General features: G+C 39.0%; 1 protein-coding gene and 1 long non-coding RNA gene across 2 annotated transcripts in view; one reads left to right on the top strand and one right to left on the bottom strand.

The window, feature by feature from the left end:
- Window positions 1–266: 266 nt before the first annotated feature.
- Window positions 267–21,681, bottom strand: part of LOC124154065 — a 34,218-nt gene continuing 12,803 nt past the window's right edge. Inside the window, exons 5-11 of the mRNA XM_046527567.1 lie at window positions 21,440–21,677; window positions 18,963–19,217; window positions 18,688–18,832; window positions 16,716–16,867; window positions 13,759–13,962; window positions 8,271–8,444; window positions 267–1,294 (exon numbers count right to left, since the gene is read on the bottom strand). Coding sequence (XP_046383523.1) covers window positions 840–1,294; window positions 8,271–8,444; window positions 13,759–13,962; window positions 16,716–16,867; window positions 18,688–18,832; window positions 18,963–19,217; window positions 21,440–21,677 — 1,623 coding nt within the window. The 3' untranslated portion in view covers window positions 267–839. The remainder of the gene's footprint in view (window positions 1,295–8,270; window positions 8,445–13,758; window positions 13,963–16,715; window positions 16,868–18,687; window positions 18,833–18,962; window positions 19,218–21,439; window positions 21,678–21,681) is intronic.
- LOC124154066 lies at window positions 8,368–17,485 on the top strand. The gene is made up of 2 exons (XR_006863818.1): window positions 8,368–8,452; window positions 17,249–17,485. It is a non-coding gene; the product is annotated as an uncharacterized LOC124154066 (long non-coding RNA).

Below are 21,681 nucleotides of genomic sequence, written 5' to 3'. Positions count from 1 at the left end.
CTGACTTGTGGCCTGTGTGTGTGGTAGGTAGCTGCAATTTTCCAGCTCTGGTTCATATTAGCGGGTATTTATGTGGTTTAATTGCCAACTAATGTTGTCGTGACTTCTCTGAACTCATGTGGGTTCTTCTTCTTGATCTTAGAATAAATATTCAGAGCTGAAAATTTTTTTGGCTACATTTTGACTGTGGAACTTGAAGGTTAAGGGTAATTTCAGTGCTGGCAAGTGAACCTAAGATTTAAGGGTTTTACAGGAAGTTATTAAGATCTCTGTCAATTTAATCTAATGGCCTTAAGTATAGTATACATAATACTTGGCCTCCCATGAATTACAATAACTTGATTTTCATTTAGGAGGAGCAAGCCATTTGTCTATTAACTATATTCTCCTTACTTGGGAGCCAACAATACCAGTTTGTAATTACAAGAATCTTTAATTTTTGTATTTAAAAATTGAATTGAGTTGAGGTGAAATTGAGATGAATAAAAAATGAGTAAGACTGTAATTTCATATTTTAAGAAATTTTTTTTATCAAATACAGTCAAGTCACAACATGTCTGAAGTAGTGCCTACAGCAAAGGTGGCCTTGAAAGATCAGCATGTGTTTATTTTTTGAACAGAAGAAGGAAAGTTTCAGGTAATCAATTTGACTCGATCACAATGAAACAAACTGACTTCATTATGCTTTATGCTCACTTTTTGAGGATATGAATCCTGGAAAAAATAAAAATTCAACAACTGCCATTTCCAGCTACCAACAATTGAGTCTGATTTCACTTGTATGATTACAGTGATAGCTTTCATTTTTCACGCATTATGGGCTACTGACATTGAAACCACTATTTCTTTGCTATAAGTCCTTTTTCAGAACCTCCTTCATGTCCCTGTGGAACCACTTCACTGGCACCAATATTTTCCTCGTCAGTCTCACTTGTCAACTCTTTTTCCGGCTGTTTTATGCCATTTTCCCCAGCACTTTTTCCTGGGTCAGGCCTCTTGTTTTGGCTTTGACCTTCTTCTTTGATCTTTTCTTCTGATTTCGATTCTCTTGACTTTCCATCCTCCAGAGCTAACTTTGAAATTCCTTTTGGGGAAGCTGGCTGTTTTCCTTTAATCCATATCCTTCCTGCTGGTGAACCAACACTACTAGTTCGCTGTAGGAGATGTTGGGAACCAAATGGAGAGCCTCCTTTGTAAGGTCTACGATTATTCGTTGGTGTTCCAGTTCCAGAATATGGTATGGTAGCTGTAGCTATTGAATTTCTAGGCTGATTAAAATCCCTCATCAGAAAACCTGTAAAGATTTTTTAGAATATAATTAGTTCATAGTGATGAAAATGATTTGATGATTTGTTTTTTTTTTAAGTTAGAGTAAAATCTTGAGAAGAATATCACAAATGTGACTCATGTGGAAATAAGAGTGTTTGAAGGTTTAGCAACGAAAATCTGCTTAACCAATTATTCCCCAGACTGTATGTAGAGCTTTAAACTTTGGTCTTTTTGTATTTCCCGGATTATTTAGACTTAATTAAAATGAATTTGCATAAAACATTATTATATTCATCATAGTGTATGATTTACATAATGTTGTGTTTACGCAATACTGGGAAAACTCTGGTAAATATAAATAACAAATCAAATTTTCTAACTTGCATCTTTGCATCTTTTATTTTTCATCTTCACTTACGATTAAATTTGTGAAAACATTCAGCATGAAGGTAAAAATTGCACTTTACAAGCCCAAAAGTTGTATGTGATTTGCACAGTTGACATCTTTGCTGGGAGTTATCAGTATTCCTTTGGATGAAATGCCCTATTTTGTCTTGACGGACATGCTGGGGTATGTCATTTTTCCTATAGCGTCCCACATATGCGCACCAATTTTTATGCCAAATGTCATCAGCCTTTGTATTGGAAAGTACTTCTTGCCTTGGTAAAATTTTTATGATCTCAGACCGGAAGTCTAACTGAGGAATTGTTTCGCCCGTGACCATGGTGTAAAATCACCATACATTCACCTTTGCACTATACTTAAAGGGTGCCCAAGTCAGTAAAACCCATGGTTCCACTTTTTGGCTGTCATGATGGCCCAAAGTTTAACTCTATGACCTTTGATCCCCATTGTGACCCTCGGAGGCCAAAAAACCAACAACACTGATCTATGAACTGCCTAACCAACTTTGGCACCCTTCAAAACCTATGGTTTGACACGTTGGCCGTCATGATGGCCCGAATTTCAACTCTATGACCTTTGACCCCCATTGTGACCCTCGGAGGTCAAAAAACCAACAATACGGATCTATGAACTGCCTAACCGACTTTGGCACCCTTCAAAACCTATGGTTTGACATGTTGGTTGTCATGAAGGCCCGACGTTTAACTCTATGACCTTTGACCCCCATTGTGACCCTCGGAGGTCAAAAAACTAACAATACTGATTTATGAACTGCCTAACCGACTTTGGGACCCTTCAAAACCTATGGTTTGACACGTTAGTTGCCACGATGGCCCGACGTTTAACGCTATGACCTTTGACCCCCATTGTGACCCTCGTAGGTCAATTAGTGAATAATACGGGTATTTGGACAATACCAATGACTTGGGCACCCTATAAAACCCATAGATCGACACCTTTGTCGGTATGCTATTCTTTTTGCCACCCTATTATGACCTTGACGGTGACCTTACTGGGTCAGCGGTTGAATTTTCGTAAATAAAATTGTTATATTCGGGTTTCTCGGGTCCGATACCATAAGAATTGACACCTTGGTCAATGAAATTCAGACATTTTTCTATCTCGATTTTTTTAACATTTAAACCCCATAAGGCAAATTCAAATTTTTGGTTTGGACCCAAATTGTGAGGTCAAATGGTCAAAATTTTAAAATTTTGCTTACACTCAACAAAACTTAGGACCTTTTCCCATAAGTGTGCCAATTTTCATGAACATAGCTCTACGGAAAGTTACTAAAATTACAGGTCAAAAATGACACACGACACTTGGGACAGTCTGTAGAGCCCATTTATGAATTGAGGCCACCACCATTTTTTCCTCTTATCTGGATACTGTGACATGCAGCAGAATTATTGTGTAAATCTACCCCTCCCATTTCCTCATTGTAATCGTTGATGACATTTCGAACGACATGAGGAATCGGTTCACTTTTCTTCGGCCTCCAGTTATTTTTTTCCTTACCTTTACCTTTTCGTCCTTACTATAGGTTCAATATTACAGTAGTTTGAAGCAACGGTGACGACAAAATTAAAATGCTATCGAACTAATAGAATATCTTTTGACTTGTCAAATGAAAACTGTCAAATCCCTTTTTGGTTTTTTGCCAAATCCCTCGATGACATAACTGCGCAATTTCCCATTCTATTTTCTCCTTCTGTTCCCACTGTAAAATAACCATTATCACTTTGAGTTGCCAACAGACTGTAACTGGTGAAGAAACTGTAAAAATATATGGTAAGATTTTTGGAGACTTAAAAAAATTCAACAAATATAGTACAGTCATATGGCATAAGCTGATAGAAATGGCCTGTAGATGAGGCTAGACACCACAATTTACAACCAAATCTAATTGGTTTCCTGCAGATGAGCATTTTAGCTGAGTGCCACCCGAAATATGGAAGAATTTGCTCATCAATGGATAATTTGTTAGAAAATTCCACACTGAATGGAATTTTGGTTTAGTGTAATGAGAAAAGGCCGGAATGTCTCACTTCTGTCTAGTCGAGAATCATCGGAGAGGTGCAGATATTTTTTTAATTTTATGAAATCTTTTCCGCATCATACATTACCTCACTATATTGGGACAGACATATCCTCATGGTTTGTCCAGTACAAGTTAGTGGGCGGTAATGTATTATACCTCGACAGTATTAGTATCCCGATGAATTTCTTTTAAATCTGCCATACTCAGAGTGAACATATGGTTATTTTTCTCTCTAGCATACTCATTTGAATTTTTCAAAATTAATTCAAGTAATTCTTCAGTGATAAATAAGTGAAATATCTCAATTGGTGATAGGCGTGCATACTCAGTAATGAGGGTTTCTGTTTCTGAGGGGCTAGAGGAACACACCACCTTCTGTCATACTCCTCCTTCAAGTAATACGTTTCTCAACCTGTCATTCTATTGTCCCTAAAATTGAATACATCGAAAGCTGAATTCAATCCACTAAGTAATATTACATGGGAATGACCTTGCCCTGTACCGGTCCCACATAGGTACGCAACAACTTTGCTCAACTAAGTAACAAAGTGTTGACTCTAAAATTTGTATGGATGACCATATGGAATTCCAAATGCCATTCAACCATTGCTTTGTTTACTCACAACATGTGAATGCTACAAATACAGCTAAAGAGTCACCAGAGTACTACGTTGTCCATTTAAAAAGGAGCTGCTTTATGCTTAGAGAAAAGCCCCGTGGTCGACCAGAGAATTCCCATCGTTGCGTACACGCAACATTATTTTCAACAACCACCTTTGTAGTAGTGATGATGAACAATCAAGACAGAACTGAACATGATGAATAACGAAGCTTAGAACTAAGAGAAAAAAATTACCTGCAGTTAGATTCCTCTAGTAATCTTAGTGAAATATCATTTACAATTTGTAGTGCATCAATGCTTTGAAAAAAGCAAATTTTAAATTAAAAAATATTAAAATTTTAATGAAAATTTTAACGAAAATAGCATAAATAGAAATAGAGATATTTCAAAATGTCAGTAAACCGAAGTAAAAATTATCCTGAGTGAGGGATTTTTCTAAGAATTAAAATTTCATAATGTTGCGTGTATGCAACACTGGGGATTAATGAGTTAAGGAGTCATTCTTGAGGAACTAGAATTTACAGTTTCGGGTCTGTTCAAGACTTTCAGCAGTTCTAGAGAGAGTAAATTAATGGTGGTTTGCTATTCTCTATGGGCTTAAATTTTGAATCAAGGAACTTGGATAACGTAGTGATCATTTTTTTATAATCCCTGTTAGCAATAGTAATAATAATCCCAGTCAAGGCAAATGATTTTTTCTCTGTGGAATTTTTGCTATAAAAATGATAGGTTTATTGGCCCATAGGCCAATATATTATATTAGGAAGATATGTTTGTACTTATATAAGACCATTAACTAAATAAAGTACATATATACAATGAAATGGCTATATTGTACACTTCACTGTAAAATAAAATAATTGGACACGAAATACATTATTTGTCCTTCTACAAAAATTTGTCTACATTGCAGAAAGACTTATTCAGATTTTTTTTCAATCTTGATTGAAAACAATCAGGTCTTAGCTCACTTTTTATTTCTAATGGCAATTTATTACACAATTTGAACCCATGCATATTGGCCCTTTGCTAAACAGAGCAAGATGAGGTGGATTGGTAGCAGAGTGAAATCTATTTCGTGTATGACAATTATTTATATCTTGATTTGTCCTGAGGTTTAGGTCTGCTTTCAGAATTTTTATGAGTATAATTATGTGGTACATTTACACACAGGATAGGGACATAAAATGGCTTCACAAAAAGTCTGCGTAGTTGCCTCGGAAGACAAAGGTATCAGGTTCGATTCTTTTTCCAGAGGAATTTTTTTCCTTGCCTACTATGGAGAATCTTCTGTTTGAGGTAATCCACAGGAAGGAGTTGAGAATGCCCAGATGAAGGTTGAATACAGTCCATTGACCAGTCTGTATTATGAAGTAGTAATAAATGCTCCTCTAAAGCAACTTCATCTGAATTTCCTTCAGTGTAGCAATCGCTACAGTGGTGACCCCGATGTGATTGTATTTAGCCTGGTCCAAGGTGATGTTGACCAGAGAAAATTGTCCTTCAACCTGGGCAAACCATATTTCAGACTGCGCTGACCAGAAAGGTGGCAGTTTCAGAGTGATGTGGTAGATAGCAGCAGTGAAGGAGGATAATGGAAGCAATGAGACCTGCAATGATGAAAGGGTTGCCAAATGCTGTCGTGTTGCAGAGACTGTTGGTGCTGATCTTAGAGAAATGCTAGCTATTGGCTGTGCGGTGAGTTGCTGTTGGAGTTTGTCGAGTTGTGCCTCAAGTTTGGCAAGTTGCTCTGTGTCTGCCATGGTTGTTTGTTGTCGGGGTCACCACTGTAGCGATTGCTATGGCTTCGATGCTAGCCCAACTGCAATCGGCACCATCCTATAGCAACTTTCTGGAGACTCCTGGCAACCACTCAGCTTCTTCTCTCATAAGCTAATGCCTTCCCAGCAGTAGAGAAGTGCCTACAACCGTGATTTCTACGCTGCCTACCAAGCAGTGAGGCACTTTTGACTGATCGTAGAAGTCTGCAATTTTGCCATCTTCACTGATCACAAACCCCTGACTTATGCCTTTGGCCCCAGAAATAAGAGTAGCAACACCTGCTCACTATGTCAATTTAATCACCTGGAATTCATCTCACAATTCGAAATGGACGTGAGACACATCTCTGGACTGGACAACGTTGTTGCGGACTGTCTCTCGAGGGTAGAATCCATATCCACAACGGCTCCAATTGACTTCATAGCTCCAAAGGCGATGATGAAGAACTCAACAGACTAGCCACAGCAGTATAGATCTTCAGCTTCACAGGAGGCCTGTACCTGGAACAAACGTTTCACTGTGGAGCGACACTTCCATGCCAACCCCACGCCCCTACATTTCTCCCCCATATTGTCGGCAAATCTTTGACAACATCCACTCCCTTAGTCATCCTGGTGCAAACTCCACCATAAAACTTGTCTCCCATTGGCCATCCATGTGAAAGGACTGTCACACATGGGCTCACAGCTGCCTCACCTGCCAGCACTGTAAGGTGTCATGTCACATCACAATGCCACTCGGTGATTTCATACCGCCAACCAGGCGTTTCGAACACGTACACATGGACATGGTGGGACCTCTCATGCCTTGCGCCAGCTACTAGTATCTCCTTACAATGATCGCTCAGTTCTTCCACTGGCCAGTTGCAGAACCCCTAGTAGACATCACCGCCAACAGCATTTCCCATGCCTTTCTTCTTGGATGGGTCGCTCACTACGGCTGTCCTCATCACATCACCGGCGACCATGGATGCCAGTTTGTATCTTCTGTTTTCCAGTGACTTAGCACCACACTGGGAACAACACTACACCAAACCACGAGCTGCCATCCCCAGGCCAACGGACTCGTCGAACAAATACATCGCGTTCTCAAGGCGGCCTCATGTGCTCTTCTCCAACTCATGGATGGACGCACTACCCACAGTTCTTCTTGGCCTCCGCACAACTTAGAGAGCCGACCTGCAGACAATGCCTGCCAAACTTCTCTTCGGGGAGCAACTGTGTCTTCCTGGGGACTTCTTCGTTGACTCCACCCATCATGTGGACTCAACAGATCTCGTCTCCCAGCTGCATGACCACATGGCTCAGCTGCGTCCAACCCCAGCATCACGCAACATCACCACACAACATGTCTTTATCAACAAGGACATGGCCACCTCTTCCCAGATCTTTGTTCACCAAGATGCTGTGCGGCCAGCCCTACAACCACCGTACATGGGACCATACCCTATCCTCGGCTGCAGTAAGAAGACTTATACTCTAAACATCAATGGCAAACCTTCCATTGTTTCCATCGACTGTCTAAAGCCAGCCTATCTTCTTGAGGAGGACTCTCAGCCTACTCCATCGGTGCCATCACCTGATATTACCACTTGCTCTGGCCTCACTGTCCATCCGCCAGACCGTTTTGTGGCTGATGCTCTCTCTCTCTTCCAAGGGGGGGAGTAGTGTGGCACATCATTTGTCACACCAAGGTGTGGGACCGGTGGATACGTGTTTGACTTCCAGCCGGACGGCCCGCGTTCAAATCCGGGCACCAGCCGGTGCTTTTACTGTCTCTTTCCAGAGAAATTCCAGAATATTCGAGGAAGTTACAGCACGGCATTGAAGAGAGTTCGCCACCAAGATATAAGCAAGCCATCTTGGCTGCCAAATCAATCTGTATTATGAAATGGAAATACACGCTCCTCTACAGCAACTTCATAAGAATTTCATTCAGCATAGCAATTGCTACAAACTGATTAATGATTAATTATAAACGATGGCTATAATTTAGGGCTGATTATTTTCTGTCATTGAATTTGGTTAAAATGCATAGTTGTAAATTTTATGGATATTTCTAAAGATTTTGATATTATATGGAAGTGAATGTTGAAATTAATGAAAGGTGTTAATTGAACAATCTGTAATTATTATCCAAACCTGTACCTTTTTTGTGATGCCCTAGGATGCTGCTTCCATTCAAGCCGCTGTCATTTGATCCTTTGGTGTAATGAGGAATATCAGTGAGTGAGCCTCTCTGTGTCACTTGAATCATCAAACTAAGACGCTCTAATGCTGGGGTGACCACCTTTTCTGGATGAAGATTAGCCAGTTCTGGATCTAAAGAGGTAGGAGGAGACATTTCAATTTAGCATGATATGCATCATGATTTCTCATGATGATAACTTAAATCTTGAATATTTATGTTTGCTCATTGCTACTTAAATATTTCAATTTGAATGGATGCTGTGCCTGTATATTTCCATTTTTAGGTACTTCAATGTATGCATCTGGTTCATTTCTATTCAGTGTCTCCACAGGGACACATGCTGTATTTATAATCGAAGTCAAAACATCAGAAATGTAGTGCGTGGCCCAATAAAATAAACCTTGGCTTGTTAGTTTATAATTAAAGGATAAAATAAGTCATAAAAAATAGTTAGACTGGACCCGAACCTGGACTTTATGCTTTTTGGTCTGGTTTGTAACCAGTAGGCTATCTTCCTAAAAAATAAATTGCAGCGATAGTTGACTAAACAGTATATTTAGGCCTTAAGTCCAAATTGTGACATACAAAGGCTGCTGAGGGCCAAACCTATCCCTAAAGTAAACTGCAATAAAAATATAGTCTGCCCAAAGGTCCCTCTTTTGGAGGACCTTAGAAGATATGAAATAAGGTCGTACTTCAATCCGAGGTTGTAGCAAGAAAAAAATCAGAAGGGTTTTATCTGGAGAGGTGTTATATTATGGGCGGATCCATTTGGACCATAACTCCCAAAGATTTGAGGATGATTGAGTTTTAAGCGTAAACCACCTCCCTTGCTAGAGAATTGATTGTAAGCCACCATTGGAGAGAGTCAACTTAATTAAATCACATACTAATGCAAAAAAAAATTTTTTGAAACCTTGCATTCAGCAAAATAATTTTTTCCCAGTGACTACATTTTAACCCATGCATCAGGTGCATTGCTAGGGAGAAATTATATTTAGGCTCATGATAATCGACAAGTGGATTGTTGAAAATTGATTTAAGTTGAACCGTGACCCTTGAGTGAACCGCAAATACTTTTTAGCTTGCATATTAATCAATCTGATAACCTTTCATGATTGAGCCTAAAAAAATAATTAATGTAACTTATTGGCGTTAAGAGCACAGAATTTGTTAATTGTTGATTTTTCCTTCCATGCTTTATTATCTTTAGCTTAGTATTTATATTTTGCTGAATAAATCCATCGCTCATGTACTCTCCTTACATCTCATAACACTGCAAAACCTCATCATTGTAAAATGAGATTGGAAACATACGATATACTTTTACACCACTTGCCAGCAAGCTGGCTGCACATGTGCTGCCAGCTTCCTTCTCGTACGATGAACAGTTGATTTCACCTGGCTTTCGTTACTTGCAATTGGTGGTTGGCCAAGTATGGGCTACAAGTGGTGTGGCGGACAACACAGCAGATCACTCGTATCAGCTTAGGAGGCAGACAGCTGCAGCTACCACTGTAGTGTATATTTCATCCAATTTATTAACTATCATTCATATTGGCACTCTTTATATAACATTCTGTTTTGAGACTACATGTTTTTTTTAAATACATTTGGTGCCCAGATTAGTTAAGAAAACAGAATCATTGTGGTCAAGCTTTAGAATATGTGCAGAAATAAGGGGAATCAGCCTTCTAGTTTTCTAAGCTCTACCTATTTTAGCCATATGTGACTTATTATGTCTAATCAAGCCTAAAACTCCTATCAGCAGCAATTATCTTTTAATCTCCTCATTGGTATATACTGTGATGGCTCATTCTTTTTTTTCAATGTCCATTTGCTTGCCGTCACAAAGTTTTTGTCATCGCCACTCAAAAGATGGGAGCGATAGCGGGCATTTAAGGGTTGGGTGAAAATTTTTCATTATACTTGTTTTTCTTTGTTAAGAAGTGTATTATTTTTTTTGTTTTAAGAAGTGTATTATGTAATGTTTATATTTAAGTGAAGTAAGAAAACTGGTGTAAAGCAAGTGGCTAGTGTAGTACAACCGTTCGAATTGCCCAGTTCGACTAAATGAATCGCATTATAGCAGATGATCAAGGAAGTAGTGCACTGTGGGTAGGGAAAAAGGTTATATAACCCTCTCCTCAGGCTACATCAGCCTAGGGGGTTCTGTCTCTCATGTCATCATTTTTACTGTGCTGTCTGCCTCCTAAGCTGATACGAGTGATCTGCTGTGTTGTCCGCCACACCACTTGTAGCCCATACTTGGCCAACCACCAATTGCAAGTAACGAAAGCCAGGTGAAATCAACTGTTCATCCTACGAGAAGGAAAAAAGGAGGAACTGGGAGAGTCCACGATGCAAGGAAAACGAGGCCTGACATCAAGGGGTCCTTCTAACAATCAACGAGGTGCTGATGGGCTGGCGTGAGTTTCAGTAATTTGCCCTCAATTTTGCCTACCTCGGCATCCAGAATTATTTTCTTTGGAAGAGACTTCGCCTGGAGAACGCTCGTGAGAATCTTTGCCACCGCGTGTTACTCTTTCCCCCCCCACCATATTTCCTGTGTCGAACGACGTTGATTAGAAACTTTGAGCTATCCTGTTTTGTGGTTACAGGCATCCCCCGAGTTACGTAAGAGATGCGTTCCGGCAGACTATGCGTAAGTCGAAATTTACGTAAGTCGAACCTTTGCGTTGGCACTTCAGAGATTGCTGTATAACAAGTTGTATCGTAAAGAAATGAGCGCAACCACATACGCCACCACATCCATCGCTAGAACTGCAAATTTTCACGTTGATTGCTGACTTGGGATTTATAAGCGATTTTTCTACAGAAATTAATGAAATTTCCTTCGAGGAATGACAAAAATGGGTCACTTTGTTATTTTTAGCACGTAAAAAACTCTATAACTATTCGATATTTTTTCTACCATAAGTTGTACGAGCGAATATCTACTTCTTCGCGCTCGCATTCGAAAATTAACGTAATCATTTGAAATACGGTTATCGCTTACGTAAGTACGGATTTACGTAAGTCGAGACATACGTAACTCGGGGGATGCCTGTATTGCCAATTCTGCAGTAACAGCAGGGCTAATTATTGAAGTCACATTTTTCTTGTTCAGTTCACCAATAATTATTATTTGCTCAATTTTTTTCCAATGAACATTTAACCAAAATGAGAATCAAACAAGTAAATTTCCCAATTGTATTTTGAGGTGAAGCCTTAGGTGTAAAAGGGCATTTATAGAAGACTGTGTTCTAAAGTACATTTTAGGAGATGGCGTGTGGCTTAAAGTCTATTTTGTTTAGGAGGCGGAGTTTAGGAGGAGGAGTTTTGTTTAGTGTTTTAAAAAGGTATTTATAGGAGACGACGTGTGATTTTGAGGGTATTTGAGGAGAAGCCGTGCGTGTGTGAAGTGAGTGTTGTGGGTGACGACGTTGAATCATAAATCTTGAAGTTCATTAAATGTTATCGCAGAAATCACAATATTGTTCATGATTCAAAGGCAACATTGTTATTTTTCCTATCCTTCGAGTGCATTACTTAAGACGTCAACTCGATTATTGCGGAACCCAGGTCAACCCTATCCATGCCCTTTTGATTCAATTAAAAGTGTGATTCCAGGGGCATCACCCGTTATTTGACGGCCCGGTCACTTTAATCTGAGTCGACCGACTAGCAAACTCAGTTGTGTATGGGAATCTGGATCATTCATCCTATAAGAAATCCTGGGGAAAATCCAGCATATCGGGAGGGATCGTGTGATCGGACCAGTACAATACTTACTGTAGGAGTTCTCTTATCGATACTGTTAAATGCACTTTTTTAGTAAAGAAGGGTTAGGCAGAATTCCAACACTCAAATTTCCTGTGAGACTGGAAAAGTGCTATCAACAGACTTAAGCTGAACCACAAAATGACAATTGATATGAGGGCTTCTACTATGGCTGTTGAAACAATCATATCAATGTTAAAATAATTAGCATTGATACTGCTCCATTCTGCCATTTATGTTTTCACAGATGTTTATATTAATAAATGAATAGCAAACAATATGAGTCTTTCAGGTAAAACTTTATGTTTCCTGGTGTACGATTTGGATGAGTTTTTCTCGGGTTTTCCACCAAGTAAGTTGATCAGGCATTTAGAACGTTTCAATGGCTAACTCCATCATCATCCTTGGGGCATTAAGGTTTGAGTCAATTGTGTAGTGACTTAAAAGCTCCTGACTGCAGGTGCACCCAAACTCAATACATATGTAGTTCATTGGTTAGCTGCTGTCAGTTATTCCTACATCCTTTTTCTGAAGTGACAGCGGCTGACCTTGAGCGTGCTCGAGACCCACCCTCTCTTATAACCAATCACAGAAGAGTGACAGGAGAAAGTGAGGAGGAGGCCGCAGCCTCTCTATGACTTCCGTGCAGTGTAGATCGCTCTACAGATAGCAGTGTTGCCAAATCTGTTGAGATTGCACAGCGTTTGTCCACCGCCCCCGAAAGTACAGTTATTTCCAAGGGCTGGCAACACTGGTTGGCCGGATGGAGGGGAAGAGGGAAGGGATGGAGGGCAACATTGAGGTGCAAGGGATAGTGCTTCTGATAGGCTACTGGCTCTCTACCACCCAGCAGCCGTCAGTTTGGAAAAAGGGTATAGGTTCCTGCGAGTTATATTGATTTTCTTCAGCACTGGTCTCTACATTTTTGGCTGATTGTGTAGCCCATGTCACGGTTGAATGTTTTTATATGCCAACTTTATCTAGACAGTGTCCTTGGTTACTTGAATCCAATATCCACTGGATCTGCAAAGACGCTGAGTGTTGTCAAACTGCATGCGATGGTTTTGGTTGAGGCTGTGTTCAGCAACAGCTTACTCCTCGGGATTGGCATATCATTTGCACCTCTCATGTTTTTTAATTTGGGTCTCCATTAATATTTTCATAATTATCCTCCTCTACCTGAATCTTAAGAAGGAATATCTAGGGAAGAAAATGTCGTGTATATAGTCTGAGAAAGTTTCCTTGTAGAAGTTAACCAAATACCTTCTTCTTTCAGTTTCTTGTAGTTAACCTTGAAGCTTCAAGATTTAAGAAATAAGTTGATGGAAAAATATCATGATATACATCAATGCTGATCAGCAATTCTTAGGGATAAACAATTGATTCTGTGAATGCAAATAAAGTCGAGTAAAAGAAATAGCTACTCCAATGGTATGTACCTATGATTTTGGAGCAAAATAAGAACCCAAGGAAAGAGTAACTGAGCAGCTGCACTCATAAATATTCAATGAGGGTAAAGAGCTGCTGCTTAGTATACCATATGCTTATCCTGATATCCATAAGCTAATTTGCTAAATTTAGATTTTATAACATAGAAGGCAACTATAGGCTGTACTTTTGGGAGATCTTTAGGGTGTGAAATAGATGGAATCACTAAGCTACCTTTGCCTTCTGGTACCTCTTCTCCTGTATCCCCTCCATCCTTGTCCATGTCTGGTGGCGTCTCTAGTTTTTTCAGCCAGAAATAATGTAGCAGTCCATATAAAACTCCACCAGCAGCTGCCAAGTATCCCATGATTCTGAAGGATTGTCGCGTACCAACGGACCCCAATAAAAATCCTCCAACAAAACTACCACTTCCTCTTCCTGCAGGACAAATAATATTTCGTTTGATTATTCAAAGTATACACATGGCACACCTATCCCAAGGACATAATGATATATGAAGGTAAACTTAAAAGTAAGCTCTCCTAAGTCATTGCATCATCACATGAAGCACTAGGTGCAATCTGCCTACACCACCATGTTCCTTGGTTCCTCCACTACCACCCTGGGCATAAAGCATTGTCGACCGTTCATTGTTGGCACAGCAGCTGTCTCCGTGGAGCTTCCCCTCACATCTCCATCCACGAGTGAAATTCGGTCTGTCTTATGATTTTTGACAAGGGAAAAGGTCTCTTGACATTAATCACCAATTGGTTGAAGTTTACTGTGAAAATGTATGTATTCTAAAAACGTACATAGTGCCTCAAGTTCCGTATCGGCCGCATAAACGTTCACTGCCATGTGGGTGCCCAAACACCTCACCGAAGATCACTAGAGGCAGCGCGTGGAATGTGTGGAAGAAGTTGTGCGCTGTTTTGAAGAGGAAGAAAATGATTTTTGGACTCTATCACCCTATGATTTCCACAAGTTGCTTGCCCTGAAGAAACACCTAGTAGGGATGAAGTTCACGATGGACTATGAGGTACAAGAGGAGGCCAACACCTATCTTCGCAACACGGATGGAAGCTGGTATGACGACGGGATTTAATATAGTTCATCGTGCGAATGAGGAAAGTCATTGAGCCGCAGGATGACTACATCAAAAAAAGCTGAAACCATGACCTTTCCAATGATGCAACCAACAGTATAAAGAAATGTCACATTTAATAACAAAAAAATTGAAGACCTTACTTTTAAGTTTACCCTCGCATTTAGAAATGAAATGCATTTGTTTTACAATACTAGAAATAATACATGTGTCTTGAAATCCAAGGGAGAGTGAAAAAAAACTGTGGACATAATAAAATATATTAAATTAGCATGTTTTTGCTTCACTATTAATTATTATCCTGTAGAAATATTTTTTCAATTACTTTCTGGAGGAAGTGGGGACCAGCTATTGTCTACGGAGTGGTCCAATCCACTGCATGACTCAATGCATTTGAATGTACCCATAGAGCCGTAGAGGCCCATGATTATAATGTGTCCTGGTACCATGCCATCCACAGCAGATGACAAGAAGTCAGATCTAGCCAAAGTAGCCTGAAGGCAAAAGTAGCCTAAAATCCTGTTTACAAAAGATTTTTATGTAAATTTCTTACTGAAATGGCTTCATTCTTTCAGCATGGAAGCTGAGGTCGTGCTGAATTTTGGCTTTCCTTTTCAAAGATATCTTGCTGGATTTCAATCTCTGTTAAAAACTGTCACATACCTGCTTAGGACCAGTGATTCTCACATATGCTGTGGATGATCCCTCATGAATTTCTGGTGGTATTTTGAAATTTCATTTGGATTCAAACTTGCTTTACTCTTTTGGTAACTTTATTATGTTTTTCTGTCATCCAGACTTGTCCAGTAAAAGTCTGGGCCCACATTGTGTGTGGGCCCTCTGAAGCATTACCCTTTTGTGGGGAATTGTGAGCAGGGATTTTTTTAAGCCTAACAAGATCAAGCTAGAATTTCCACAAGATCTTTGATGTCCAATACCCACTTTCCCCCTTATGCCTTACTGAAGAAAATAGATGTGTTTTACTGCTCACTACTGGATAGGGATAGATGGAGACCACACTCACATACATTTTGCTTTTCTAGATGCTTAAGTTTCTACAATAAACTCAAATTTAGGTATAAAAAGTCTTTTTAGACCTAATTACTTTGCCTTTGCCGGAACTTTGTTAAGATATCATACCTCCATCTGAATTGGATTTGAAAATAAAAGTGCCATCGTATTTCAAGGTATGTATTACCAAAATTTTAATTTTTTCTTGATGTAACTTTCAAAGCACCTTATAATCTACTTTATTGCGATCAACTAATGTACTGCGAATATTTTATAACCATATTTTACATTAATATTTTGTTTTTTATAGTAATGTAGACTTCTACTGATTACCTATATTAATAAACATAATTGATAGATAGGTATATCTACAGGAAAAATACAGATATGTACTGTGAATATTTGCATCTGCTTATCATGGAAGCACTTTTTATTGCATTGAGCATTTAGCATAATGCATAATTAAAATAGTGTTCTGTTGTAATCATTTTTAATCAAAAGAAATAGAAATGTGGATTATCTCAATAAAAAATAATAACCTCTGGTAGGATTTCTTCAGAAGAATTATGCAGGGTGATCTAATTGAAAGTCCTATTAATTTTATGGAAGTTGCTGCACAAAAATTTGTCTTTTCATTAGTGACAGTTTAAGTCCAGCATTATAAAATAAGCCTTCAAAATGTTTTGATACATTTATAACCATTATAATCATGTTCTTAGTGATAGGTTGACCTCATTTTGTTGCCACAAAAGAGCCATTTCCTAAAGCTTGTTCCAGCCTCCTTAATTGAAATATTTTATGTGGTCTAATCTTTTTAAAATTTAATAATTTACAAATTTTATTAGTTTTAATTGGAAAAAATTGGATCTCTGGAGAATTATTTGTTCAGATAAAGACAAGGGTCCACAGAGGAATAATCAGGAGACCTATTGTTTTAACCAAATAGGGGAGGTTTATTGCTATTTGTGAGTTGGAAGGGCTTTGGGAAATTTATGTTATCACTTCTAATGCACACAAACTTAGCTTAGATATTTAAAGTCATGAAACAATTTTAAATTAGAATTATTATCCTTACCTAAACTGAAATGAGCCATGCCTAATACTCCAATGAGAGTTGCCAGCAAATTTTTTGGGCAGATAGTCGCACAGTATGTTGCTGCAGCTACCCACATCAGATGAACAGCCAGTGCTTCAATTGCTTCAAATGGAAAGCACCACCACGCATTGCTAATAAAGTAAAAACAGAGTGTGGTAGGAAACTCCTCATACTCTTTCAATAAAACCTCATAATGATAAAAATTCATAAATTAAGCGTTGTATGATGTGTGGGTGGATCCAGCTTTATTGCCTGGATTTATAAAATACAAAATAAAAAGGAATAAAAATTCTGGGAATGAGATGCGATGTTCATGAGGATGCAATTGATCCTTGTTCTCAAGTATACTCAAACAACTCCCCATCTAAGAAGCAGACTCCAGACCCCAACACTTGGTAGCTCTTTTGTCTCCCCTGCTCCCCTGAGCTTTGGTTTTCAAATTGCAATGAAATATATCTTAAACAAATTTGTGTACTTCATCAATTAATAGTGCTTTCCTTCATTTAAAATAGTGCCCAATGCCTGGTGTGGCGGAGCTCTTAATTTCAAGCGCCATCACCAAGGCCAGCCACCTGGCTGAGGTCGTTGCCCTGGGACCCTGAGGTCCCTGCTGCCGCTTCCAGTGTATGCAGAACCTAGCACCAGGAAAGCGCTGCGAGAGGGGGACGCTGACGAAACTGCAACAGAGAAGGACTATCGCACGTGAGAGACATAGAGCAAGTGTATCGCAATAAACGTGGTCGAATTTACTTTCGTTTATTTTATTGAAGTGAGGTTAATTAATGGAGTACCCCATAACCCCTTCATCTGGTACTAGCATTCGCACTCGAAGCTGACCTTCTTGCATGATATATTGGGCTCCTATATTGTGGTAAATAAAAGCTTCACAAAGCAGTTTAAAAAGGGCTGAAAACAAAGTATAAAAAGTCAGTAAAAATGTACAGTTTGCTGTAAATATGGTGAAAAAAAACTTTTTGTCCAGCAAAATGAAAATTTTAATGATCCAAATGCACCTCCATTGGCAGAGGAGAAGTCTCTTGAAGGGGAAGTAACATGTGTGGGTCATATGTATCATGACGGTGTGGGGTTGTACTTTCAGGGATGTATCTGATTTTGGTGAACCACATTTCAGGAACATAAAAACTTTGTAGGTCAAAACAATCCCAAATTCGGTCCTCACACTTATTCATTCCATGTTTTTAATAGACATGGTGATTTTTCAGTCGCAAAAAACTCTTATCCGGGTCTTTAATAAGTGGGGCCATGGGGTTTGCCTAGCCAACTTTTCTGGTGGAAAGTGTAGCATACGGCAACTATCTTGAAAAATTGAGTTGAATAACGACCGGGAATCCATGATTTGGAAATGCTTTATCTTCATTCTGTCATTATTTATTTCAAATCACCATCAGGTGTCATTTTTACCACTTCCGCAATTTAATTTCAAACCACAATTGAAAATGCTGGATTCTTGATGCTGCAGCATAACCCCATCCTGAAACCTGCCCATGAAATGATGTGACTATTGCTGTTTCCATCTCCACCAACTAAACAAAGCTGGAAAGAATGCTCCGAGAAATGACAAAGAAATCCCTCTGGCTTCTTTGAAGAGGACGCATCCAGGCCAAAAATATGCATCTACTGCTGTAGCACCACGAGAACACATTCCCCTAAAATTAACCTACAACACTAATGAAAAACTGATGAAATTTTGAGAGCTAAAAAAAAATGTCTTGACATTTTTTTTGCGCACATTTGGCGGCTAGAAAAGAAATAACTTGAAAGTATACTTGTCTCAAACAACTGAAGGGACATTATACAATTCTGAATGCTTCAGGTTCTGAAGACATTGAAGTTGATCAATGCTGACTTCATCTTAACATGGATGTCATTTTAAGTCAGGTGAGAATTAGAACTCAAACTTAGATTAAACAGGGAGTGGTTATCTACTTACTCAATGAATGAGTATCCCATTAGTCGAGCTGCATGTGAGAAGAAGGCTATAATAATGATGTTCACATGCCCAAAGTATCGAGTGATGTTTTCAGCACCATAGAGGAAGGGCATGCTACTTAAAGTACCAACCGTTAGTGTTAAACCTGGAAATTAATACATAATATGATTATTACTGTTTTGATAATTACATTGATTCATTTTCATTAATTCAGGATGCAATAGAATGGCATTGTTGTTAGCTCAATTTAATTTCAAAATAACTTGTTCACCTACCTAAGAGATAGTTTGGAGCTCCTAGCTCCTTGAGATAGAGAAATAAAAAAGACTCAATGAAGCCCCAGAAGTTTCCAAGAATGAAGAGAAAAAATATAAATATTATGATGTATGGAAGACGCACTAATCTCATTAGGTCCCTCATAATATGCTCTGCTGGTAGCTTAGTTCCAATAGGCATTAACATCACAGCAATGGCAGATATTGCTAGGAGAACATCATGTGAATAGAATGCTGCAGAATAGTCGGTGTACCCTGTAAAATGGTGGTTATTTATTAGATGTTTTGGCAAAAACTATTGCATGCACATATAAGATTTTAATTTATTTTTTTGAGGAGAGCATATTGGATGAACACTTAGAGAGTTTTTAGGGACTTAACCCTTTAAGTGTTGTGGCCCGATATACCTATCGGCTCTTACATAGTACATATATGTATATATACTGTGACGGTTGCGGCCGTCCCAACCCTGGCCTTCATCCCCTCGTTCACCGTCCTCACCCGTTTCCCATCCTCCCCCTCCCCTTTTTCCTACCCAAGTATGCAAGGTGGAGTGGATGCGAGTGAGTCGGTGTGAGTGGAGGGCAGCTATGTTGAATGGCCCAAGGTATCCCCCTATTTTTTTTTGTGTGTGTTGCATGTGCATCGGAACCCCCTCACTCCCATTTGGGAGTGTATAAAAGCGGAACGCACAGCAAGGAAAAGGAGAATTGTAAATTGTGTTGCTGACTGTGCACTACGAGAAAAAGTGAGAACACGAGGCAGAAGGCGAAAGGCAGCGAGCGGCGTAAAGACGGGAAGCCAAGTTGGAGGATCCACTCCGGAATCCAAAGGTGGTCGCCAAGGAGGTTCCAGGGGCAGCCAGGCCGCGCAAATTGCCGTCTCCGAGAAAATAGGAGGCCGCACAGAAATAGACGAGCCTGCGTCCAGCCCGAACCACGGCACCAAGGAACGGAGTCATCCGGTGGTCATCCAGGTCACGTAAAGTTATATTGCCCTGACCCCAGTGATACCACCCCTGTGTCCGTGTACTTGTCCCCGTATGCAGCAATACGCCACTGTTTAGGCACCTTGTGAGATTCATCGACGCCTCAGTAATTTTTCTCATTATTCTCAAACTTAGTCAGCTACGGAACTTAAATGTGCAATTGGGACAGACTTTATTACTTCCCAGATATAAAAAGTGTAACGAAGTCTAATAATTGAAAGAAGTCCGCTTAACGGCATACATTTTGACTTATGTTAAATATGTATTGTTTTTTTATTATTATTTCATGGTAATTTCAAATGCCAATTGCATAAATCATTTGTTATTTCATCCATTCATCACTAACCCAATCATTTTCACTCATCTGGTTAAATATTTCATGTAAGATGTTTCTTATTTTTTAATATATTTGTGTGAATGCTGAATGAAAGGGTCCTTGCATTTCTTTGGGTATTCCTACGAAACCTATTTTCCTTCACCTGCCGCCGATTCGTCACGCGCCTTACCCCAATTTGGATCTCTTCACCACGAAATAAGCTGCGAACAGGAATCCCCCGCATTTATTGTAATGCTAAATTAAATCTTTCGATAAATCTGGCTGGCAATTTAAGGAGGTTTATCATTTATGGGTGGTTTTCGCGGTTTTCATCCGGGCAACCGACGTTGAACCATTACAATACATTATTTAATTTGCTATAATGTATTACATTGATACATTTTATTATAGTAAACATAAAAATATGCTGTCAATTTTAACCATTTTAACCTCAATAATTTAAAAAATGCTTATGGATATGTAATAAAATAGCTTTGTATTGTTTTTTCCTAGTTGCAACATTTTATTAAAATACCCTCCGCATTTCTCGCCAGTACTCCAGGAAGAAGAATAGCACTAAGAGGGTTAAGACTCTACTAATTGCCCAGCCAAGAAATGAGTGCCTAGCCAAGTAGGATTTTGGCTGAATTTTCTTCAAGTTTTATAAAAATATCGGGTGTTAATAATAGAAGCCAGTGATAATTGACTGATGAACGTTAAGAGGATGCATTGCTCCAGCCCAATCAGTCTTTTTTTGTGGCATATTCCTTTCTTAAATTTTTAATCGGGTAAAAGATTTTTTAATTTGACTTGTTGGCAAATGTTGAAATTGGTGTATTCTTTATGCCTCAAAAATTATGAGATTAGGTATATCTTAAGTTTTAATTGATTAAAACAAAATGTGATGATATTGAAACATTAAAATCAATTATTGATTTTTGTATCTAATTCCATTTTTAGTCGTAGTATTGACAAATGACCTAAACATTACATAATGAGAAGAGGAACTGATCACTGAGATGATTTGCTAATTAATCTCTCTCTGTCTCTCCATGCATAGTGTTCTAGGTTTCTTTCCTTTTTATCAACACAGTTTTTATCATCTCAGGAAACATGAATATAGCAGAGGCTCTTGATTTAAGTACGTAATTCGTTAATTGAATCTTTACATACCAAGTTTCCTACTGCTCTGGTCAATGAGGAGACCTGTTATTGGTGAAAATAAGGCCATTCCAAATGTGGAAAACATTCTTTCACGTCCAAATTCTCCTCCATATTTTTGTATCATTGTTAGAGCAATTGGATCCAACATAGTTACTCCAGCAGACATGGCCATTGTTCCAAGAAAACGGAGGGTGAAGTATATCCAAAATATTCTGTCATCACTTTCAATGTAGTCTGGTGGGCACACCTGG

Source organism: Ischnura elegans, chromosome 2 (genome assembly GCF_921293095.1).
Source record: "Ischnura elegans chromosome 2, ioIscEleg1.1, whole genome shotgun sequence".
In the NCBI taxonomy this organism is placed as follows: Eukaryota; Metazoa; Arthropoda; class Insecta; order Odonata; family Coenagrionidae; genus Ischnura; species Ischnura elegans.
Note: the sequence above shows the minus strand (reverse complement) of the source record. Positions and strands in the feature narration are given on the sequence as shown.